Source organism: Thamnophis sirtalis, unplaced genomic scaffold (genome assembly GCF_051295495.1).
Source record: "Thamnophis sirtalis isolate CommonGarterSnake01/CBP01778 unplaced genomic scaffold, rThaSir2_p1.2 scaffold_6, whole genome shotgun sequence".
Taxonomy (NCBI): domain Eukaryota; kingdom Metazoa; phylum Chordata; class Lepidosauria; order Squamata; family Natricidae; genus Thamnophis; species Thamnophis sirtalis.
The window spans coordinates 71,109,539-71,135,423 of NW_028261386.1; the positions used below are offsets into that span (position 1 = coordinate 71,109,539).

The 25,885-nt window shown below is 37.0% G+C and overlaps 2 protein-coding genes across 3 annotated transcripts in view; one reads left to right on the top strand and one right to left on the bottom strand.

The window, feature by feature from the left end:
- Nucleotides 1-2,075, top strand: part of TRIM67 (tripartite motif containing 67) — a 36,312-nt gene extending 34,237 nt beyond the window's left edge. The window contains exons 9-10 of the mRNA XM_087718118.1: nucleotides 314-476; nucleotides 1,330-2,075. Of these exons, the coding sequence (XP_087574244.1) occupies nucleotides 314-476; nucleotides 1,330-1,395 (229 nt within the window). The 3' untranslated portion in view covers nucleotides 1,396-2,075. The remainder of the gene's footprint in view (nucleotides 1-313; nucleotides 477-1,329) is intronic.
- An 11,831-nt stretch (nucleotides 2,076-13,906) lies between these two features.
- Nucleotides 13,907-25,853, bottom strand: FSAF1 (40S small subunit processome assembly factor 1). 2 transcript variants are annotated; one of them, XM_087718120.1, is made up of 7 exons: nucleotides 25,678-25,853; nucleotides 23,722-24,062; nucleotides 19,695-19,751; nucleotides 16,035-16,130; nucleotides 14,986-15,072; nucleotides 14,715-14,767; nucleotides 13,907-14,139 (listed from the first exon to the last, which is right to left on the bottom strand). In XM_087718120.1, the coding sequence occupies exons 1-7, from the start codon at nucleotides 25,787-25,789 to the stop codon at nucleotides 14,013-14,015; spliced, it is 873 nt and encodes a 290-aa protein (XP_087574246.1). In that variant the 5' UTR covers nucleotides 25,790-25,853; the 3' UTR covers nucleotides 13,907-14,012. The 2 variants fall into 2 exon arrangements, with proteins under 2 accessions (XP_087574246.1, XP_087574245.1); XM_087718119.1 differs by lacking the exon at nucleotides 13,907-14,139 and having other exon boundaries at nucleotides 14,733-14,767; nucleotides 14,943-15,072; nucleotides 25,678-25,852.
- Nucleotides 25,854-25,885: the final 32 nt, after the last annotated feature.

A 25,885-nucleotide genomic window follows, 5' to 3' on the forward strand; every position in this document is an offset into this window, starting at 1 on the left:
CTAATATTTATTGGCATCTTTTTAAAGCAGCTGCAGCTTTTCTGGGGATCTTTTGTCTGCACAAAAGCTATCACATATCCTGAGAAAAGACATAACTGCTTTAAACAGGTACAAACAGGTTCTACACACATAAGACAAATTCTTTCCTATGCACTCTAAATTACATTTTTGGAATCTAATCTGAAGCCCAGCAGAGACCCAGCGATGAGTTACTTAGCGTCTTGCACTTTTCTAAGAGATCCCTGCATTAAGAAAATTAAAATATGGCAGAGTCTAATGTTGTTAACATCATTATTATCTCTTTGTTTTTTAGGACAGAAGGAGGTGTTTCAAAAGGTGCAACTGTAGGTGTTCTTCTGGACCTCAACAAGCACTCCTTAACATTTTACATAAATGGGCAGCAGCAGGGCCCTCCGGCATTTGAGAACGTGGAGGGTGTTTTCATGCCTGCGTTAAGTCTCAACCGAAATGTTCAGGTAAAAGTTTTGTCCTATTGGATTAGGTCAGTTCAAAGTAATAGTTGAATAAATTGCACTGTGTGGTGTCCTTGTGGCTCTCTGAACCTGATTGCAGGCATTACCCAACTAGGGAACACCATCAATGCTAGTGAGTGTGAGGATTGCATTGCATTGCTCCCTATTGATATATGGTGGCTTGGCCTGCCAATATTGGTGACAGTGTAGTGTTCTCTGTGGGTAATTCCTTCAGGTTTTGTTTTCTGCTTGATTGTTTTTGTGGTGTTAATCTCTGCTTATCTGAATGTTGGTTGCTGGAGATGATGCATTTTAGACTTTTTGTTTCTTCTTAGCTTTATTTTTTAAATTGTCTCTTTTCAATGATGTGTAAATATTCATCTTGAAGTGTCTATTAATGCCAAACTTCCAGAAATTTCCTAAAGTTCCTGGATTTAGGTTGGGTCTGTTCAAGTTCAGGGAACAATCTGGACACTTGGCAACAGATTCATACTTATGACTAATTGCAGTGATCTGCAATCATATGATCACCATTTGTAACCTTCCCCGTTGGTTTCCCTAAGAAAGTCAGTAAGGATAGAACACAAGTCGTTTGGGTAGGTTTCCCCATCTGCACATTCTCTTTCAGCCCCTCTATACCCTGTGCTACCCTTGCAACCCTCACACACAGACACACCATGCACTCTGTACCATAATTTAGTGAATGCTGGGAAAGTTATGTCTATATTTTATGCTCTAAGGTCCTAGAAAAACGTTCGGTTTCAGTGGGTTCCTGCAAAACTTGCCATAGCTAACAATCCCCTACTTTGTACATATATTTTTAGTTCTAAATTCTTGCTTTTTCCCCCTTTTGCAGGTGACTCTACACACAGGTCTGGAAGTACCTCAGACAGTAAGACCACCAAAGCTGCCAAGCAACTGAGTTCCTGCTACTTGTATCTCAGCTAGATTTTATAATCTTTCTAAATGATCAGTTTTAAAATAACACACTCATAGTTGAAATCAAAATAATGATGGTTAGATTTAGGGATGTTTGCTGGGAGATTAAAACAGCCAAGATGGCCTCTGTGACCCACTTCTTTTTTACCTGCTTTATACACATAAAAAGGAGTGGGTTTCAAATCCACCGTTCCAGATGCCCTCTTGACTTTATTTTAACCTATCCTGTGGATACCCCGGTTTAAATAACTCAATAATTTCCTTCTTAGTTCTACATGCCTTTTAAACTTTTATATTGTTTCAAGAGTGCTTATACCACCGAACTGCCTGTGCATTTTGGCTTTATCCTTGTGTGAAAGCTTACCATCTGCCCTTTGAAGGTATCACATGCTAAAGTTTCATTTTCTTTTCACACATCGATTCTGTTTTCGTACAGCAAAAAAGAGAGAAATCAACAATATACAAATGCTGTTGATTATAGTGGGAATTAATCATCTTTAATCTTCTCTGGAACATATTTGTTCTGGGCACATTTTGCTTGATCCCGATCTGTGACTATGATATATTGACATAGAGGATTATAGCTATATCCTTTATGGCCTAATTGCTTGAAGGAGTTTCAGTATGATAGAGGCTGCTGTCCTTGCGCAGATGTTTGGATTAAGTGCTTTCTAGACCACTTTTATTCCAAAGATTTGGGCATAGCAGAATAAAAATAAAGTGGATTGGGTTCAGTAGCATCATTATCATTCCTTCTACTGTAAGGATTAAACTTCTAACGCAATATATACAGTACTGCAAATCTCCAAATGTTTAATCCAGATTATTGCAGCTTTCTCTTTGAATATCTGTTCTGATAACTCTGCCTTCAACACAAAGCTCATACTGTGCTGCTGTATTTGTGTGTGTTGACTTTGCGCTGACTTTGAGTGCCATATTGTAATCACATAATTTTTAGAGCAGATGTTTAGAAGAAACCAAAGATCCATTCATATATGGGGATATGAAGCAAAGGAAGCTCAGAATCCATATCTATACAAAGATGACTCATTAATGTTTTGATGAATTCTATACTCACATTTTCCTTCTTTTTTGTCTTGTCATTATTTCACATGGATTCAGCTGGCAAAAGGAACTTTAGCTTGTATTCGTATATACTTCTACTAGTCTTTGTGGATGCAAATCTTACACTTGCAAGATTAACATGTGATCAAGGGTAACTAATCTCTTCTTTCCAGAAAACAAGTTGTTAATACACCCCTAACAATAATCTTAGCTCTTTTACCAATTTACCAATTATTTCATTCTAAACTTGCCAATTTTAATTATTTCTCCCAAGATCTACGTCCAAAGCAGTTGTTGGGACTATACTTAATGTTCAGAAATGAACAGCACTTAATCAGATAGAAAATTTTACATTTGCTTTAGCTCTGTATTCAACAGTATTAAGTTAAAAGTTAAGCATGTGTTTGAATATTTGTTAGCTTTTCCTTATGCCAGCCAAATGAATTTTTGTAATAGATTTTAGCAAGCCAACAGCATGAGGAGAAAATAAATCAAATCTCTCTGAGCTGGTTTGAAATATCTTTCCTAGCAGAAGTGAGAAATTAGTACAGGCTGACCAGTGTACAATTTCTGGTTTCCCGTTCATCCTCAGTTAAAGCAAAGCAAAGTCAGGATTTTCATTAACTGATTTTGTTTCCCAATCTGGAAATTAACAAGTTCATGGATCTTATTAGCGTATTAATAATTATCCTTCAAATAATTCTATTTAGATCTGTTTCTCATTATGAAGATACAAGCGCACAGCTAATTTGTCAAACAGTATATCAAGTATGAAAAAGCTCTAGATGGCTGAATTTGTACTATTTCAAACAGTGAGTGGGCAAAATAACCCTAAAGAATGCTTCCCCACATAATATATTCCTCATACACAGAAAGACAGCAGAATTAATTAAAAAGTTGGTCTAGCTAGAATCTTTTTCCTTAGCTGCTGTTTCATAAAATTTATATAAGGAATATTCTCTGTAGAGAATCATTTTCTTATCTGCACCTGAGTGGTGTGGCCCAAATTACAGCATAAGGGGATTCTATTTAACTGATTTGGAACCAATACGTTTTCAAAGTCCAAATAAAATGCTTTGTCTTGTTTAAAATTTTAATAATGGGGCAGATCTTACCATATGACATTTGAGATTGTGTTGTTATGATAACCTATTGTAAAGTTTGAAGTGTTTCAGCGCATCTAGATCAACTTTTCAGAATCAAAGCAATTAGGGAGATCATCCAAGTTCTACATATTTGGCTCCTAATTGTTATTCTTAATTCAGTCCATGTTGCTGAAATTATGTCTGTGTTTCTTCATTTTGAGGTGGAGGCTGTTATCTGATCTACTTTATGATCATCATGCGTACATCAGCAATAGGTTTTGAAGGCTAGGTGCCATACTTCTGTTATAATGCTTTTTATGTGAATTAATCAAAATTCTTCCATAATATAAAACTTGGCAGTTGGAATTCAAGCATTCCTTCTGCCTATCTCCTGGGGAATTGCTTTGGCAGTGATAAATACTTGGAAAAGGATCTATAAAAAGAGGGAGGATATTAGGATAATTATGCAATATCTGTACTATTTTTTTCCAGCTTGTTTCCAATAAGTCAAGAAACACTAGACAAAGATAATTTTTATACGGGGAAGGGCAAATGAAATTGGAATGGTTTTCCCCCCTTTTAATACCAAAACTCTTTTAGAGAAAATGCTTTCTATTGCAGGAAAGAATATTCAAATTAATCTGTCTTGCTTGGGCTGGAGGTACTGTACTTTCTTGTAAAGTACAGAAATGGTTTTCTGAGTGTTTTAATTGTTAAATATTGATATGATGAGACATTTAAAGTAGCAAATGTCATTGCTCTGATTTTTTTTCATGCTTAAAATGTGTTCCATCTTTGTCCAGGATTTTAAAATTATTAATATTTAGTAGAGTCAGCTTCAGGCCTACCTCAACAACTTCACATATTATGGACCTTGTTCACTGTGAACATGCCTTGTATAAACCTAGGCTTGGTAGTAAGAACAGTGATATTTGAAGTAGTTTTCTGTAGGCAGGGAACCCATTCTGCCTCTATGAGCCCCAAATCATTCATTGAAATTCCGAGACATATTTTTATCCAAACCATTTTACTAACAACTTCGCAGATGCTGTATGTATGTTCACCCAATGACATATAGCAATTCTCTGGTGACATGCTGCTTTCAAATATCAGTTCACTTATTCTTATTTTATATTGTGTAGAGGAGGTCTACTGTAATCTTAGATGGCTCTAAAACAACATAGGAAGAAATCCTTAAAACAGAACAGTTAGAACAAAGCAGCCTGTGATTACCAGATAACACGTTACCTTGAATGCTTTAAACATTATAAAAATCTCAATTATGATTGTTGATGTTTTTATTAAATCTACCTCTCCCAGCTATATCCAGATACTTTTCAGCAGAATAGGAAACAGCTGATTTATGTAGCTAATAAAACTTTAAAGTTTTTTTCTCTTAAAACAATCAATATCTTGCGGTATGTACACAAAGTAATACAGATTTGTTTTAAAAAAAATTAATAGTGATTCCTGCCCTAGATGGTTAATATGTTTGGATATACACATTCAGGAGGTGTTGCAAAACCATAAAAGTGGTGAAAAAAGAAACTATTAAAGAGGAATAAATTAGCCGTTCTTGAAGATCTGGTGGATTTTTCTCTCCATATCTTTTTTTAATCCCTCATTAGTTTAGTAGAAATATTACATTTTAGTGGAAAGTCACTGTATAGTACAGTAATGCTAAAAACAAATTGTGGGATGCAATAATCTTTTTTTGTTTTTTTGTTTTAGTCCACACTGCCTGGGTGGTTTTTTTTTGCGGGTGGGGGTGAGGGGGTTAATTGATTTAATTGTTTCACTGTTTTTTGGATTTTTGGGGGAGATCTAGATGGATCCAGGTAAAAATAAGTCTTTTATTACTTCTACAAAATATTTGTCACTAATGAAACAGATTAAGGAATATAGTTTGCAAAAATGGACTAAGTTATTCTAGCAAAATAAATGAAGTTTGATGTCTTTGGGCCTATTTTTTTAAATGAAGATAAAGCTCTGCTTTATGTATTTTCCATGTGTTTCAGTAAACTTTAGTAACAAACTCAGATATATCTATGAACAAAACTAATATTCCCTGAATGAATTTGGGGCCAATCTGTTTGACAGAACAAAGACAGTCCAGAGACCTTATGAATAAAACAACATGTTTTTGTTGTTTTGATTATTCATTTGGTTATGGAATTACTTTTTTTAACCTAACAATGCCAGGAAGAACAAACATTCATGCAACATGTTAATTATGAGTCTAGATCTCTTATAAGAATATTTTACAAGTCTCCTCCCTTGAATGTTATCTGAAAATGAATACATAAAATTCAGTAAGATTGCCACCTTCAAATTTATCCAGCTGTGAGGAGTTATGGTAGTAGATTGGACAGGCTTGGACTCAATATCAGTTGTTTTATGTTTACTTCTATGATGAGTTTGCATGTGGCCCTCCCGAGTTCCGTTTTCGCTGGCAGAGGATTGCAGGAGGCCGTCCCAGTTGAAAATGGAGATTGGGAGCCTGTTTTCACTAGCAAAGCACTCGGGCTGCCACAGGTGCCCGACACAAGTGACATCAAGCAGACCATGCCCACCCCAGACCCCCGAGGTCAAACACCATCCTGATGTGGCCCTTAGTGAAATCGAGTTTGACATCCCTGCTGTAGGTGGTTCAGGCCAAAAGAATATTTTTGTTTGAAGTGGTGTAGGATTTTCTGCCTATGCCAGGGGTTGAACTAGAAGACCTCCAAGGTCCCTTCCAACTCTGTTATTCTGTAATCTATATTTGTCAATATGGTTTTAGAGAAACAATAGCATTGGGCAGTAGAATGGTATGAGAATTACTCTCTTGATAATCTCAGAGAAAAGAGTTAATTTTTCTGTTCTGTTGAGTTCCCCTATAAGCATGCTATTCCCCTATCGATATGATCTTGCTATGTGATCAAACATAGCAAGAAGAAAATCTATGTATTTTTTTAGGATTACACAAACATTACAGAGGATTTAGTGGTAAATGAGAAGGGGCTTGAAGACCAAAGCCACTTTTTAGTGCTTTTTTTAAAAAAGCCTTAAACCCTAAAACCACAACTTTAGATTCTCTTTTTCATTAAGAGAAAGATGAACTGACATCCTTAAGTCATAACATACCACTATTAAGTATAGAGAATGATCGTTTGTCATTCTTTCTTTAGCTCGTTCCGTTCCATGACAAACTTGTTTCCTGTAATATTTTTGCAACTAACTTGGAATATAATTATGACATAACATGTCAGAGAACTATGCAGTTGCTCAGTGGTTTTTCTATTCAAAGATTAAAACAGAAAACCCTGAAGTTTTGTTGATGTAATTTTGTCTGACAGTCTTTCATTTAGTCTGATGTTGAGAGTGAGGGGGAAAAAGATCCTTTTTTAGGGTAAAAGAACAATGGGGTTGCTGGTTTTATTCTGTTCTGCATGAAAATTGAGCTGGCCAGGTGAAAACAGAATAAAGAACATGCCAACACCCACTGTAAACTGAAAAATAAAAAATAGAAAGGCCATGATCCATCAAACAGGTATACTGAAGACCATAGATTTCAGTAAGTGTGCCTAATTTTGTGTAGGGTTGTAGCTATTAAGCTATTTACAGAGTTTAAGAGGAGACATTAATATTTCATATTACACATGTAATGTAGTAATGTATGCATACCTATCATCTTAGTGTAAATAATGCATTGTAATGTAGTTAAGTAGTCTGTTATTGATCAGTGGTCAAGTTCCATTGTAGTGTTGTAGATTTTTTAAATGTCTTCAGCAAAAAAGAAAAGGAGTACTTGGTTTTCAAGCTACTTAGATGTGTAGAGCATGAGGAAATGCGCTATTCTGACTTTTTCCATCTGCTTTTAATATGGCCGCTATTTAGAGAGATGGGAGTCATGCACTGCAATTCAAGACACTGCACTGTGGTTACTGTTGCAATCAGACTGATTCAGTTGTACACAAACACAGCTGTTTTGCCTGTAGCAGGCCTGGACCATGCATGTCTCGGTCTAGTGGTCCTCTTTGTGTGATGGATGCCTATAAATTTTCCATTCCACTTGCACGCTCCATGCTGAGGCCTTTACACACAAAAGTTCATTGCAGATCCTCTTCAGGGGAGAGTGGGTCAGGAACCTTAAAAAAATGGGCCTCCTCATGAAGTAGAAAATTCCATCATGATGATGACCCATAATTTATTGTGTAAATAGAGGAAGCTTGAATAGCCTTGGAACCAATGAAGATGTGGAGAGTGGTTTGTTGGTTTATTTGTTTGTTAGTTCTTTCCTCTTCCTTAGACATAGCTATCCTGAAAAGGCTTCTAATATTTTTGAGGGCACTTCAGTAGCCCTGATGAGTGTGCAGAAACAGAAGCTCCAGGACTGTCATTTTGATTTCAGTCATGATGAAGAAGGAAGGAGTTATATCCTCCCCTCACCTTCATAATCCCAAACTTACAAAATTCATATGTGTAACAAATGACGTATATATTAATTGCATTCTTGCAATTCTGCACTTCTAGTTTTGCTCGTAATGTTCAAAGTGTGGAACGGAAATAAACAAAAATCCGATTTAGGATTTTTGTAGTTTGATTGTGAAGTTGATGATAGCTGATAGGAGAAAGTTTTGGTCCAGCTTGAAGAAGCTTTATTATGGCTTTCTCTTAACTTTCTAAAACTCTGAATAAAAAGTGGTGGTATTAATATATGAAAAAGAAACAAAACATAGTATTAAAAGAACTTCATAATCTGTTTTTCCCATTTAAGAGTGGATCAATTTGAAAAAACAACAGAAAATGTGGCTCATTATTGGTGTTGTTTTAAGCAGTTTCCTATTTTTATTGATAATATTGGAAATAAGAGAACAGTGAAGTGATGTAGAAATGTAGGGTGAAATAATCCTATCAGGGCTTCTTCAAAATTCTAGAGAACATTTTTATTCCAAAATATGAATGAATGTAATTATGTGTTTCATTTATTAGTACTCTCTTGTTCCTCTTTTGACCACCCCAAGTGTTAAAATGTGCTATTCAAAATGCTTTGCTCACCATAGATATAACTGATTGCTGTTATATCCTTTTTTTAATAAAGATTTTTTTTTATTTTTGAAAAAACACAAATAGACAAAACACAAAGCCCCACACACAACCATCTTACATTACAAATTGTAGAAAGTGTGTCGATTGGTTACAAAAACGTCCGTGCATCCCTTCCACAGTCATCACCGACAATTCATATCAAATCATATATTTTAAATCAAATATATTTATATATATTACTATCATCATACCTCAACCTTCATTTGACTATAATTGTTTTTACGTCCTTTTATATAAAATATTCCAGATTTAAAGCAAAACCACATAATGGCATTCCATTAGCTCTTCCCAATATCATCCAGTAACATTACATCTTTATAATATGTTCTACATAAAATTGGTTATATTTAATAACAGAGTTTCTAAACCTCCTTTCGTAGTCACCATTTGCAATTTATATCAAATGTCCTCTTATCAAACCAATACATATATATGCATTATTATCATTATCAATCAATTATTTAACTGTATCCATTATCACTTCATTTATACATAATGCTCTAAATTTAACTAAATTTCACTTAATTTTTTATTATAAGCTTTCATTACATCAACCTGTGTCTTTCCAGTAATAGTGCAGTCTTATGTCTCTTGCCATTTGTGGCATTAGTATTCTGGTTATTTCCTTAGTAAGTTTTGTATGGACTTCTCTTTGCAACTTATTGCTTATTGCATATCTTGTATAAGCTCGAAACCCTCCATCTGCTTCTTCGATCAGCTTATCTTTGGTTATCACTAGTGCTTCTGACAAAATTTCTTTCCTTAGTTCCATCAATTCTTCTCTCTTTTCTTCTTCTATACTTTGAAATCTGGGGTAGAGCTCCAGTTCATCTATCTCCTCTTTCCATATTCCACTCTTTCCATTTCCAACCACACTCAGTTCACTGTCACTATTGCTGTGATATCTTTCTTGTGATTGCAGCATACATAAATTTGCAGAGGTCAACCATCAGTTGATAAGCCTAATCATAAAGTTTTTGTGAAAAAAGTGCAAGAGCTGGAATAAGCAGATGGAATCAATTCCCTCCCCCCACAAAATTCATTGATGGGCAAAAATGGTTTCAGTGGGTAAAGGAGGAATCATGCTTGCAACCAGGATTTAATTACAGTGGACTGTATGAACTCTCCACACTTACATTACAAAACTTTTTTTTAAACCCTCATATAGATATAGGTTCTCATGTACTCATGATCAGCATCATGTAATAAGAGAGGGCCAATCAAGTACACATAAGTCAGTCATGATCAGCCAATGTAGCACTAGAATAAGAGTGGTGCTAGGATCAAATACTGGTATCATTGTCTAAAAACAGTTCAATTGGCAAAATCTGATTTAGAGAAAAGTATCTCTTAAAATGCTCTGATTTCAGGATTTATCATCCATTTCTTTTCACTCAGGAAGGAAGTCAATCCCTGATTGGGTTTCCACGTTCCATTAAGTCAAACCATAGCTTGTTTAGTTTTGACTCAATGTGTTGCATGGACCCAGCCAATTATGTTTCATTGAGCTGACCCCCACTGTTTTGAAAAGTTCATCCATGGGATGCCAAGCATTTGTTCCTGATCTGTCAAACTCTTGCTTGGATGACTGCACTCACCTAATCTGTCTCAGGGAAGTACGATGGGAAGTGACCAGGTGGGAAGATTCCACCTTACAGAATGATTCATTCTCTCCCCCCCCCCCCATACACCAGAGATTCACTGGTTTGATAGAAAGAACTACTTAGAAAGTAGCATCAATAGCTGGTTTTCAAGGGTAACCGGGGTTTTGATCGTAAATGGCAGAAAGCCATAGAGTGGGCTTTGTTCTTATAAATGGTTTTGTTGGAAGATGGTCAATCTAAAGGATGTCCTTTTATTTTCAATATTAAAAATGCAGGATTCCTCTTGGAGTTTCACAAGTGTTCCTAACCCTGTGTTACATAAATACAGTCAATAAAAATATAATGTTGTAAAAAAATAGTGAACGGAAGCACAGCCCAGAGACATGGTATGATGACAATGTTCTAGAATTAATGCATGAGGTAGAAATGCTGTTTTTTCTCAAGTTATAAAAGCATGGAAGATGTTAACTTAAATGTTGGCAAAAAAAAAAGAAAAGAAAGTCACGTTATGTTAAAGTCTGGTTAAGTAAGCAAAACATTGTTTGCACTAGTTGTCACCCCTAATCACAACATGTTTTGTTTATATCCTTCGATTTGGTGGAATGTACATCTTCTATGACACCAGATCAAGAAAGGAGTTTAGAAACAAAAATAATAATTTTTTTCTAATTTTTTACCTGTAGCAAAGTTTGTATTTTTTGAATTGGAAGCAAAACGTTTTTGTCTTATTGTCTCAAATGTTTATGTACTACCTTTTTGAAAACATGGAAGTATAAGTTTATGCTGTTTTACAGATTTAAAATAAATTCTTACTACACTGCCAACAAATCCAAAGACATTGTCTCCCTTATTTTCTTTTGCTTAAATAGAATTGCAATTGTGTACTCTTCCCTAAACATCTGGATCAGTATTTCTCACTTTTGGCAATTTTAAGGTGCATGGGCCTCACATCCTAGAATTCCCCTGCCAGCAGGAAGGAAGCAGAAGCAATTAGATCATATATTTCTCTATTAAGCGGATTATTTACTTGACCAGCAATGGCTCCACCCAGGGTCCTTTTCCATGGAGGGATAAAGAATAAAACATGGGATCATTCCCATTTAAAGCACATACTGTACTACTGAGACATGTCCCATATAATTTTACACTGTGAACAGATTTCATGTCCTAGAACCATGATGGAGAACCTATGGCATGCCTACCACAAGTGACATGCAGAGGCCTCTCTGCAGACACACAAGCTGTTGCCCCAGCTCAGCTCCACTGTGCATGCGTGCGCCCACCTCCCACCAGCCAGCTGATTTTCGGGTCTCGGTCGCACATGCAGGAGATGCGTGCAAATGTATGGGGGGAGTCGTGTCCCCCCGGCCCATTTTTGGTCCCAGGAGGCTTCAGGGAGGCCTGTTAGGCCCAAAGCAAGGTGCATGGGGGGTGGGTGGGTGGGTGGGTTTCATACGCAAATTCATGGGGGCATAAGGAGGTTTGCACACACATGCGCAAGGGACGGGGCGCACGGAAAGGTGTTGTGCACACATTGCATTATGGGTGCGGGCACACATGCATCTGCTATCACGTGCGCACACACACACACACTTTTGGCACACAAAGACAAAAGGGTTAGCCATTACTGCCGTAGAACAAACACTCCAGAGAGAATAAGTCAACTGAGAGTGGACAGGTCTCCTAAGAAGCTTCAAAGAGCAATACAAGCGCACTTCCTATGAAATCTTGAAAACCACTAAGTTGGATTTTTGTTTCGTTCCACTTTTTAGTCACAAAAGAATGCCAGAAAGGAGGGTGGGATGAACATATCTGTGAAGGCTACTAAATTTGAGCTGTGACAAACAACCACTAGATGGCCACAAAGAGATACAAAAAGTTCAAATTTCTTAGCAGCCATCTAGTAGTCTTGTTCTTGCAGCCCAAACCAATTACCTGTAAAGCACCTGGTATGATTCCATAAAAAAAGTATTTACACTCTGAAAAGCCAGCAGTGATCATAATTTTGATTTTGAGAAAAGGCAAAAAAATGGTCATTTCCTGCCCAAATTCCTGGAATCGGGATACAAAACCTATATATGTTATATTTAGAATAGAATAGAGCTGGAAGGGACCTTGGAGGTCTTCTAGTCCAGCCCCTTGCTCAAGCAGGACACCCTATACCTATGATAGTGAACCTTTTTCTTATAGCATGCCTAAATTGCCCATGTGTGCTATTGCGCACGACCACATGCACACACCAATTCAATCCTCTCTGCCCACCTGTGCATGCACGCGTAACACCCCCCACATCAGGCTCCGGAGGCTTTCCTGAAGCCCAGGGTGGGCGAAAACAGTTCTCCGGAAGCTGGAAACGATCTTTGGGGCTGTTTTTTGCCTTCCCCAGGATTCAGGAAAGCCTCTGGAGCGTGGGGAGGGTGAAAAACAACCCCAACGAGCCAACCGGAAGTTTGGGAATGAACGTGCCAGAAAACATGGCTCTGCATGCCACCTGCAACACACATGCCATAGATTCGCCATCACGACCCTATACTATTTCAGACAAGTGACTGTCCAGTCTCCTCTTAAAAACCTCCAGTGATGAAGCGCCCACAACTTTCAAAGGCAAGCTGTCCCACTGGTTAATTGTCCTCACTGTTAGGAAGTTTCTCCTTAATTCTAGGTTGCCTCTATCCTTGATTAGTTTCCAACCATTGTTTCTTGTCCTGCCCTCTGGTGCTTTGGAGAATAATTTGACCCCCTCTTCTTTGTGGCAGCCCTTGGAATACTGCTATCATGTCATTTAAAAAAAAACACTGAATAGTTTCCCAAATTACAAGTCTGAAATGATGAAATATTTCTGAGAGTTACACAAATCATGGAGAAGTTCTATACCTTCAGGTCAGTGGTGGGATTCAAAATTTTTTGGAACCTCTTCTGTAGGTATGGCCTGCTTTCCGGGTCCACTGGTGGAACCTCTTCTAACCGGTTCGGTAGATTTGATGAACCGGTTCTACCGAATAGGTGCAAACTGGTAGGAACCCACCTCTGCTTCAGGTCCAGTGTGGAGCACAGATTACATTGAAGATTATGTACCTTTTCTACAGAAAACTAACATATTTTACTCTTTGGCAGATAAGTTAAGCAGGCTACTTTTAAACCCCAACTGCAGAAAAGTTTGGCATACAGAAATAGAAAACAATGTTTCTTAAAAACTTTATTCTCTAAAGGTAAAGGTTCCCCTTGCACATATGTGCTAGTCGTTCCTGACTCTAGGAGGTGGTGCTCATCTCCGTTTCAAAGCCAAAGAGCCAGCCCTGTCTGAAGATGACTCCATGGTTATGTGGCCAGCATGACTAAATGCCGAAGGCGCACGGAACGCTGTTACATTCCATCAAAGGCGGTTCCTATTTTTTCTACTTGCATTTTTACATGCTTTCAAACTGCTAGGTTGGCAGAAGCTGGGACAAGTAACGGGAGCTCATATTCAATTCAGTATAAAACTTTCTGATGAATTCTTATAAATTCATATATGTTGGTAACCAGTTCAATCAATTCAACGGTAAATAATTATGCAATTCAATTGACATTTGCAAAATTTAGCTTTCAGATGTATTTCTTCTTATTGCACACTAATCAATAATACACTATCAAATTCCGATTACAAATGGAATCTTTAAATGAGTTTTTATTTTTTTTTAAAGGAACAATTAGATTTTTTAAAAAAGTTATTTTTTTACCCAGTTTCTTCATCCTATTCTGCTTTCAATATAAGTTCATTTATTCAACTTAGAAGATTTGATCTTCCTTATGTCACAACGTTGAAGAATCAATGCTCCGTTTTTAAATTTTCCCAACCGTCCTGTTGGCAAGGTGTTCTGTTTCGTTGTCTTCTTGGATTTTCTGATTTTAAAAAGAAAACATATTTGGGTATAAATGCATGTTAATATACTGACTGGTTTTTATTACAGTGCCGATCTTTGTGACCACATGGATAGATTCTCGTGATGTTTTTATATATACATACAAATCTATACCTGCTTCTACAGTTTGGCAAATATATATATATATATATATGTATGTATGTACGTTCTCTCTCTCTCTCTCTCTCTCTCTCTCTCTCTCTCTCTCTCTCTCTATGTATGTATGTATGTATGTATGTATGTATATATCATAACAATTGTTTCAACATTTTATCCTGAAAGTTTCAAACTATCAAGAGATTCCTATTGCTTCTGAAACTGAACCACTGTTTTATATTTGCCCAGTCCCATTCAATAACAAACACTAATTATTTCTCTGTACACTTCATAAAGAAGAAATAAAACAGAGGCTAAAGGCTCAGTCATTTAATGCCAAAACTACATTATTGTTTACCACTAGCTGTGAAAAAAACTTAATTAGCACAACCAAAACAAATACAAAAATAAATCTAATTTATTACACCTTGTTTATATAAGATTGAAATCTTGGCTCACCTTTCTTCATGCCCTCTCTTTTTTCTCCTCTTCAGAGAATCAGATTTATTTTCCTGTTAATCAAAATAGGAATAGGAGCATGAATATTCTAAATGGTCATTTACCACATTTCCATAAATCAGATATGGTTCCCAAATGCAATGGAAACTGACTTCAATTTGTTGTTAGAATTATGCTAAATGCATAGCCCAGGTCTTATTGGAAACCATTATACTAGAGTTTTCTTACTTGATTTTACGTTTTGTTTTTATATAAAATATTTCACACAAACCATCATATTTTCTTTCTTCTTTGCTGCTTGTTTTTCTTTGATTTGCTCTTGAAGTATTTTGTAGTTTACATATTCCTTTTTTGGAGGCTGCAATAAGATTTTAATCACACTATTTCAGTATTTTGTAAAAAAAAAAATACACCAAAAAAGAGAGAGAAAAAAGTTCATAGTGATTATACAATAATGTATAATGATGGTTCTTTAAATGCTAACATGATTTAATTTGATGCTTTCAATAGATATGTGGCTATTTATGAAATGATTAGTGACTCATAATCACTGTTCTCATTTCTTTCAGAAGATGGGATGCTTTGAGACATTTATGTAGATAATGTTTGACAGAAATGCAAACACCACCTTCCCTATTTCTTAAGTCTTGATGTGAATGCATTGCTGGCAGTACAAATTCACGAGGCAAAAAGCTGAATTACAGTAAGATTTCTAAATATGTTCAATACTAAGGCAACATTTTAAAATAGTTATGCAACCACTCACATTTACGTATTAAGAACTCCCATATATATTAGTGGATAAGCCAAACATTTCAAGTGCAATATACCTCCAAAATTCAGGTTTGACATCTGTGGATGGGCTAATCCTTAAGTATATATGGTAATACTTTTAAAAGTATTTTAATACACCATATTTCTTATATATATTTGTGGATAAGTCCATCCACAGATAAGCTAATCTTTGGGTTTTTAAGTAAAATATCACAAAAAAATGTATGTTGGTTTTACCTATGGGTAGTACATTTTTCATACTTTGATTAAAAATTCAAGAGTTGGCTTATACCCAAGTATATTCGATAGTACTAGTTTTAAATTTTTTAAAGGAATTTAATGCAGAAACTCTGTCTGAAGAGTGCTACATTGCTCATCCGCAATTTATTTTTGAAATCTCAAACCTCTACCATACTTTGACCCTGCCATTTCACCTCCAGTTGGAAAAAAAAACAAATCACCCAAAGGCTTTGGCAATGGGAAAGCTTTAAGGATAAAATCTCCTCTTCTGTAAGTCATCTCTCGACTCACAAGGAAGCGTCATACCTTTGCTCCCAACATGACAGCACGTTCTTGCTCCAATTCCCTCTGTTCTTTCTTTGTAAATCCTGTAATTCCAAGGCGGTGTACTTCCAAGCGGGCCTAAAGCATTGCAAACACAACTGATTTTTTTTTCCCTTTGGTCTTTTGCAATTCTGCTTTCCATGAAGCATAAGCATACAAGCTGAAGTTTCATAAGAAACGCATTTGAAGAATTGCGTAACATATCATGCCACCATGTTGCATAAGCAGAAGAAATGTTCTGTAGCTGTTTTCACAGAATATAAAAAATTGAGGATTTTTTTTTTGAGTCAACAATAGTCAGATTCATATGTTAACTGCAAAATGTTATTTCAGATTGCGGTCCTGGACAATCGATAAATTGATACAATATGGAATAGAGTGTAATCTGCAGCATAGTAGATCTTTTTACATTCTTTAAGTCATTTAGATCACTATCTAAAAAAGGTAACACTCTGTAATGGTTTGTGAGAATGTCCTTGAGAGATAGGAAGTGGAACCAGAGACTAGGCAGATAAGCAGTATCTTAGGGGGATATGTGTGAAATAGAATAGAATAGAATAGAATAGAACAGAAGAGAATTCTTTATTGGTCAAGTGTGATTGGATACATCAGGAATTTGTCTTTGGTGCATATGCACATACTCTCAATGTACATAAAAGAATGCTTGACATTAGAGAGTTTCCCAGTGGTAAATCTATCACATCCTTTTAGTTTCTTAACATGGCCAAAATGAACAGAGATAGAGATAGCAATCTGTATCTGAAATGAATGAACTGTCATATAAAAAAATCTGGATGAAAACCTGAAATCTAGCATAGAATACTCCAGAAAAAGGAATTCCGATCCCTGCTGGACTTCCAAATGGCCTATCCTCACATCCAATATCTACGCAAGCACACAGAAAGTTCCTGAGCTTCAACTATTAGGATGTCCAGTAGTGCAATTGCTCAGAATGCTCAGGTGATGATTGCCATGATTTTATAAATAATGAAAGCTCAATTTGGATTTCGGTGGGGGAGTGAGGTGGATGTGAATTACATCCAAATTCAAGCAGTTGATATAACTTACAGCATTTGTATCATTGTCTAATAGTAATAGTAATAATCTATGAGAATGTTCTTGAGAAAAGTGGGAGAAATAGCAGGCTAGGTCAAGTAAGAGGGAGCTTCGTCTGCAGAAGGAATCGGGGTGCAGCAACCCGCTCAGAAAGACCCTCCCTAGTTTCTTGGACTATAAAGGTGAGTGGAGGAAGAGATGTACTTTCAGACCTGCAAGACTGATGTCAGTCCTTTGAGGTAATCCAGACAAGAAGCACCAATCATGAGCAGGTATCCTTGAATTACAACAACAATTGGCAACAGGATCCCATCACTAAGTGATGTGGTTGCAAAACAGAATGTCTTGTGAATGCATCAGTTTTTAACGGCAATCCAAGAAGTCCTGCTTGCTGTTGTAACCCTGAGATGCACAGGTTGGTGAGCAGTTAAGGTGTTGCAGGAGTGCTGTAGAGAGATTGGGGGGGGGGGGGGCTGAGGGAGGCTTGGGAAGGAGTTCATGGAGTGCATGTGAGTGCTGAGATATGTTAATGATGCATACAAAGGGGTGAAGGAGAACATAAAGCAAGGTTCACAGAGGGAAGAAACGAAGAGGATATAGGATATATGTGAGCAAAGGTAGGAATGAGGGTTCAATACGTGTGAATGAGGAGGCAAGCAAAGGGAGCTAGAAGAGCACAGTGTATGGAAAGAAAGAAAGGCCAAAGTAGGTGGGGAAGACTTACCCAAGTAACTTGCAATCTTCCATGCTGGCTTCCCCATTGATTTTCCTTGTGAGAAGCCAGTAGGGAAGGTCACACATGGTGATCATGTGAACATGGAATGCTGTAAATGTGGTTGGTTGCCAGACGCCCAAATTTTGTTCACACAACCGCGGAAGTCTTGCGACAGCTGGAGCTTCGAGGATCAGTCCTAAATCCCTTTGTTCGGCACCATTCCCACTGAACAAATGGTTGATGCTTGGAACTGTATCTTTATTGTAAACTTAGAGTAACAGAATCTTGCAAGTCTGAAAATGCATCCTCTCCTCTCCCCACCTTTACAGTTAAAGAAAATAGAGGGTCTCTTCTGAGACATTTGCCACACCGCCATTTTCTCTACAGACTAAGCTGCCTCTTGTAGGCCTAGCCTACTATTCTTTTTCCTCCTGCTTCTCACAAGGACATTTCCACAGACAATTGCAATTAGACAATGGCACAAACGATGCAAGTTATATCAACTGCTTGACTTTGGATTTCATACACATCCACCTCGCCCCCACCGCCTAAACCCCACAAATTGAGCTTTCATTATTTATAAAACTATGGCAATCATCACCTGAACACTCTGGAAGGGGATGACAGGCTGAATCAAAGGTCCTTCTACTAGGGGTTATCCTGACAGTTGAAGCTCAGGAACTTTAACTGGATAGATGTTGGATGTGAGGATAGCAGTGGTGGGTTCCTAACCGGTTTACCACCGATTCGCTGAGCGCAAGCTCAGAACTGGTTCTCTCCCTGTTGGAAGGCAGCACTACCTGTTCAGGAGAACCGGACCGAACGAGTAGGAACCCACCTCTGGAGGACAGGCCACCTGGAAATCCAGCAGGGATTGGAATTCCTTTTTCTGGAGTATTCTCTGCAGGATTCCAGGTTTCCACCCAGATTTTTTGGTATGACAGTTCATCCATTTCAGATACAGATTGCTGTTCCAATCTTTGTTCATTTTGGGCATGTTAAGAAACTACAAGGATGTGATGGATTTGCCACTGGGAAACTTTCTAATGTCAAGCATTTAACAAACAGTCTCTAAAGTGTATAATTCTGATTTCAGGCCTAAAATATTGCAGACCTTCCTAAATAGTTGTAGAAAGTCTGGTTTATGGGAGAAAAAAACTGGTAGGTTTGGGGCCTGGTTAATGATCTATGGACAATTCTATCTTTTCTCCATCAGACTCCATGCCGTGTGCTTACCTTTAAACAGTGTAGATAATAATCAATGGGTTTTTTAAAAAAAAATCAGATTTTAAATTTTTTTTATCTAATTTATTTTAACAAAATGCTTTTGGAGTAAAAATCTATCTAAAGATAGTTTTCTAGTTAAGATAATAATTCAATTTATTGAGAATGAAATGCAGTTTGTTAGGTAGCATGAGGCTGAATATTCTGCAATATTTACATTTTGGTAAACACATTCAATGAATCCAAACTCTACAAGCTAAATAGGAAACCTTCACTTTATTTGCAAATAATAATATTAAAGATTCTAACTATCAGCAAGAACGAATCCTTACATTTAAAGAGAACCTGTCATTTCAGATCCGTCATGGCAGTGCCTGTTAGTGGGCATCCACCCACCTGTTGCCTATCACATCCCTCACTTTGTTGTGTCACTGCCACATCACCAGCCATCCCATTAAAGTGAATGGGACTGTCGGTGAGTCAACAGCAGGTCAGAGGAGCCGCTGCAGGACATAGATGACAGTTGCTCTTTAAAAATTATGATTTAAATCAAGTTGATTTAAATCAAGCCTTTTTACTAGTGATTCAAATTGACTTGATTTAAATCAAACCCACCCTGCCTTTAAACATACCTCAAATTAACTTACTTTTTCCAAGTGAAATTCTTGGTTGTCCATACATGGTTGTTCAGCAGCCATTTTTGCCTAGATACAATTTAAAACATAAAATAGTATGTTTTGCTATTAAATAAGATTTTTGAAATCCATTAACAGAGCATCAAACTAAAGGAAATCTCAAGTATACAAATAGCTGGTACAAAGCCTGTACCAAATCTGATCAGAAAGTGGCAAGTTGTTTAACAATTAACAATTAAACAGTTGTTTAACAACACCAAACAGGATGAGAACACAGATGCTGGCCCTAAGTACATCCAGCAATCCGGTATTAGCATTTAAAGTATTAGTATTTCACCACTTTAATAGCATTAACAATGAAATATTTATTAGCACATTATCAGGGTTCCAAGTAACGTCTCCAATGAAAGAAGACTCCGAGGCTTGAAGTTCCTGAAAGTTCTATTTTATTAGAGATGTCATATTGGCACATCTTGGAAAACCCAAATCTGAAAGCTTCCAGGTTTTCCCCACCCAAATGAAAGTCCAAGTCCCTGCCCAGCAACCACATGTCCATCACATGGTCCAATCAAACCACTGTCCCAACTCGAGATGCCTTCTAGTCACACCCTTCCAGGTGCAGGGCAAGACGTCCTTGACTCTTTGAGAAAGGAATGTTATTTTGACTACCGTATATATCTCACATACTCCATATAATTCCCCCCTCCCATTTTCCCACAGCAGTAAATGTGGCAGGCCGGAAGACCCAATGCAAAAGATGGCTTCCAGGCCTAACACACATGCTCATTTCCCTTCCTCAGGGACACTGTGAGGAAACATACCTTTTTGTTTCCAATTTCTTTTAGACACAAGTTATTATGCAATCCAATTCCTTGACCATAACTAATCTTGTGGGATCCAATCTGGATCGGACATTGGAACCAGAGGTTTACTCTTCCGAGTAAATAACTAATCTTGACTTTGTCAGTATTATGCTATAATACAAGCTGGTTCTAGAATAAACCTTCTTAGAGAAAACTGCAGGAAAACTTCCAATATAGTAGGCTGTTTCTGCTGGTAGAACAGAGAAAAAGAAAGAAAAAAATACCTCAGGATCAGTTCCCTCTCCAATACATGGGAGATATACAACTAAAAAGAAAAATCTGTGAAAAATGGCTTTTCCAGGATGGGAACATTTTGACTGAACTGAGCTCTTTTTGCAGGGTGAACTATTAGAACAACAAAAATTCAATCAACTGGGGTTTCTCCCCCAAACCAAGCCATTTTTTAAATATTTTTTAAAAAAAACCTGCAAGTAGTCCTCAAGTTAGGACCACAATTGAGACTAGTATTTTGATTGCTAAGCAAGAGTGGTTAAGTGAGTCACCCCCCCACAGCTTTACAGTTGTAAAGAGAATTACTGCAGTTAAGTGAATCATGTAGGTTGTTAAGCGAGTCTGGCTTCACCCATGGATTTTGCTTGTCAGGATGGTGATCACATGACCCTGGGAGGCTGCAACCATCGTAAATACATGCTGGTTGTCACTACCCCAACTTTGATCACATGATCATGGGGATGCTGTGCCGATCGTAAGTGCAAGGAACAGTTGCAAGTCACTTTTTTGAGTGCCATTGTAACTTCAAATGGTCACTAAATGAATGGTGATAAGTTGAGAACTACCTGCAATTGCACTAAAGACAAACTGTTGCTCTATATTTGGACATAACAAGGAAACAGAGTTAAACTAAAAAGGAAGACAAGCTTCTGAATCTCCTTCTTATGAACATACCTAAATATTAGAGGGGAAGGAGATGCCCATAGCTCAGAACAACACGGAGTTTAAATATCAGGTTGTTTCACATGATTGGAGTGGCTTATAGTGGTTTACTTGTTTTTAAGTTCTCTAAGCCACAAAGTGTTAAGCAATGAAACAGGCAATAATTTCAATCTTTTTATTATTAACCAAATGGTACTCAAAACAAGAGAAAGCTGGGGAGTGTTAGAGCAAGTAAGAGCAAGTAAGTAAGGCTGATAATAATTTTGAATTGAAGAAGAAAACTATTTCTTTTCGGTTTAATAGATTGACATGTTGGTATATTTAAACTGTATTTCTTGGGTGCTACTGAAAAAACTGTAATCGTGTTGCACTCCCTTACCAAAAAATTGCCAAATGCAAAAGTGTGCAGGAGGTTTGTTTGTTTTTGTTGCTGTTACTGTATTGTTGATGTGAACAATACAATAACAGCATTCAGGAAGTGAAATGTGTTGCTGTTTATGTAAGCTATGTATTTAAATTTTCCTAATTGGCGTTTCTTGTTAGCCACAGAAGTGTATTTATTTCTAAACAACAGTAATTACCTTGATCACTTTTAAATCAGGATAGGTAGCAGATCATACTCATCATAAACACCTACTTACTGCTATGGTCTTAAGATAGGACAATTTTTTTAATCTGTGTAATTCAATGTAAAATTCTTAATGAATCTAATTTTAAAAACTTGTCTGAACCTCAGAAGCTGATGATAAAACTCTAGTAATTAAAGTTATTTGACTCTTGCTTAATTCTTTTGAAATACTGGTATTTGGTAATAACAGCAACCATGGAATTCTACTGAACTACCTGTTTGTGAGTCAATCCTAAACCAGTTTTGTAACAAGTGGATCCTATCTGTTAGTTTTAGATTTAAAAGAGATACTGGAAAGAATAGGCTAGAAACACTTTGAAATGAACCAGTACCACATTACCTTGACTCAATTACAATTCTCATTGTCTCAATAAGGTTTGCAAGATTGTTGAAAGAAAAAAAAATCCTGTCAATAGATTAGATTGGACATTGGACCAAAAAAGCCAGGACAGATATCATAAAATATATTTAAAAAAATATTACAGAATTCCATTTTATCTCTGTTTGCCACAACTGCTAACTTCCATGGAAGTCCAGTAAGTGAGTGATCTGATTTGGTCTGGTTTCAACAAATTTTGCCTTGACTTAAGAAGCTGAAATTTAAGTATGGCTAAGTGGATGTCCACTTAAGCATCTTATTTGAAAGCACAAACTACTCATAGTCTCCTATTTTGTTTAATACAGAAAATTATGACTAGTAGTTGAGCTTTTCTAAAGAAAATTATTTAGAGTTACCAGATCTAGGCTGAAAAAAGCCATTTAGTCAAGAAATGGTAGCAAAAAGATAAATATTTTAATTTTGTATGGGTGGTTATGTGAATTTCCACAGACCAGACTGGGTAGGTCAATTCAAAGTTGAATTAATATATGGACCTCTTTTGTACCTGGTATAACATCTTAAACTCAAAGAAAATGAGAAGCTATGAATCAATCAGAAGTATCCTGATAGCGGGACTGTGTGATGGCTCAGTGGTTAAAGATGCTGAACTGACAGCTCAGGTTTGAGACCCAAGTGCCACACAATGGTGTAAGCTCCCTTTACTTGCCCCAGCTCCTACCTATCTAGCAGTTCGAAAGCATGCAAACGTGAGTAGATAAATAGGTACCACTTCGATGGGAAGGTAACAATGTTCCAGATACCTCAGCAGACAGTCATGCTAGCCACATGACCATGTAAATGTCTTTGGACAACGCTGGCTCCTTCAGCTAAGAAACAGAGAATACCACCCCCTGGAGTCAGACACAGCTGGACAGGGGAAACCTTTACCTATTCTGATATCACTACTCATCTTGCAAAGAGAAGAGCAAAGAAGCTTTGTGTTGTGGCAAAATGCTTATTCCCATCTCACCTTGCAATTAAACGTGGTATAGCTTTAATACTGAATGTATTTACGAACATTGTATTATGAAGAATTTGTATACAATAAAGAGGCTTGCAAATATTAATTTACTTAGCCAACTAAATTATTCCTAAATGACCAGAGTAAATTCATAAAATGAAAAGTCTTTTCTTTCTCTTTAGTCATATGGTGATAATATAGGTAGGCAGACCAATAATGTTTTCAAGGTGACTTGCAATTATTTTTGACAAGTCCCTTTTATAAACTGAATGTTCTGTTTCCAAACATGAGGGAATTAAATATGAATGCCTTACCTTTGAATCATTACTTCCAGGAATTTCTAGTTTAGCCTTCTTTTTGTGTCGACTCTGGAATGTCACAACTTCAACATGTGTTGCCTTTTCTTCTTGGGCACTTTTGAATGGGAGTGGATGAGGGGAACTCGAACCCAAGACACATTTTTTCTCATTAACACTTGCCAATTCATCTTTCAAATTGTCAAAGAAATTGGGCACACTTTTCCTCTTGTCTGAAGGTGATGTACCAAGTTCAGGATTGACAAATGATGTGGTAGGGCTGGCCACTGTTGCTGTTATCTGTTGAGAGTGTCTTTTCTTATTCCTTTTCTTTTTGCATTTCCCTGGTGGTGATTCACCTATAGTTTAAAAGCAAACATGTCCATCCCCTTGTTCCATTCAACCCAGAAAAATCAAAATAGCCCTTTTTCTGCAAATTTAAATTATACTGATATTTTACTTTGAACAAATAAAAATCAAGCAAAACCACTTAAATGGGTAGCAATGTACACACTTTATCATGCTCAGAACTCAGAATTCACTGTTCATATTCACAAATTGCAGTATTAAGTGTTACCAGAATAGCCTCAAGTTTAGCAACCATATAGGTAATCTCCAGAATGATCTGTCCTCAATTAAGCCTGTTATATCTTTCAATGGTGCATTTTCTTTGCTGTTGTAATCAAATCCATTATCTTGTTGCTTGTCTGCCTCTTTTTTTTTCTTTCCATTTTACCCAGCACTATAGGCTTCTCAGGGGAACTGAGTCTTCACATAATGTGCCCAGAGAATTATAGTTCGAGCCTCAACATTTGTACATTAAATAAGAATTTGGGACTGATTTGTTCTATGACTTAATTGTTTATTTTCTTGACTATTTTTGGTGTTTTCCGAACAGCAGCATTTTTGTACACTTGCTAGGAACTGATATATTGGGAATCTGTATTTACATTAATTCTTGTAATTTTAATTGCTCTTTATATTTGTTTTCAAATTTCTATTTTTATTACATTATAAGCCGCCGATAGGCATTTCAAATATTGAATTGGGAGGCATATAAACTAAATAAATAAAATAAAAATGGAGCTCAATGAGACCTTATTTATTTATTTATTTATTTATTTATTTATTTATTTATTTATACGTACATACTTAGATAGATAGAAATTCATATTTCTGTTATTGTATTTAAATTTTAGCTAAATTTGGCCAAATTTAAATGCTAAAGTTAAACTGTAGAGTAAGTAAAAACTTATTCTACAGTTCAGCGTTTTCATTTGTGCTATAGTATTCAGAACCTAGATGTAGACACTTGGAACAATAAAGAACACAAAACTTTCTGTAAGAACTTAAAGGGGATCTATACATAGTATATGCAGAATAATGTACCTATTGTATCTCCTTTTTATCAACAGATCATTGAGCAAAACAATATACCAAACATGAAAACAGAAATGATATTCAATAATTTAAAAATAATTTTTGCAGATGTGGAATTGGCAAGAAACCGAAATTAGGACCTTGGGTAAGTATTCGAACAGGGTTTCTGGCCGGAATGAACAAAAGATAGATCCCATCGAATATCTGTTACCTTGTTGCTTGAAAGCCCTCTAGGATTAATGGGTCTAATCAAGACTGGTTGGTTTCAATGGCCGGAAAGTGGGGGTTTCGGATCATTTCGCCTTCACTTAAAGGAACAGTGAAACATCAATACAACTATATAACACGTGAAGGCTTCTCAGTTCTGCAAGATTTCACTTCCGCCAGCTCCTCTTGTTTCCAGCATCCGTTTCATTGCGCCAGGCCCTTGCCCGCAGAAATATTGTTAGTACAGTATTGAGAGCAGGAGATGGCTAGGAATCCGGAAAGGGGAAGAAAAAAGGGGAGCAGGCAGGGGGTCCCATGGTAAGAATAAGGGGAAGCAACACCGAAACCCATAGTCCCTGGGAAAAATCAGATTCGAGATCAACCCACCGAAGTCATACAGGGAACCGAGAACGGTGTCCAGCAGCCCTTCTGCAAAAGCGAAGTCCTCCTTCTCGTCCTCTTTGGGCGACGGGCTCCGACCGACCGCGATTCCCACCATGCCGCTTCTTTTCCCTGCCCTTCCCCCAAAGGCGATCACACGCCCCAGATGAGGTTTGGCCCCGCGCGAATACCGTCGCGGACAAGATGGCGGCGC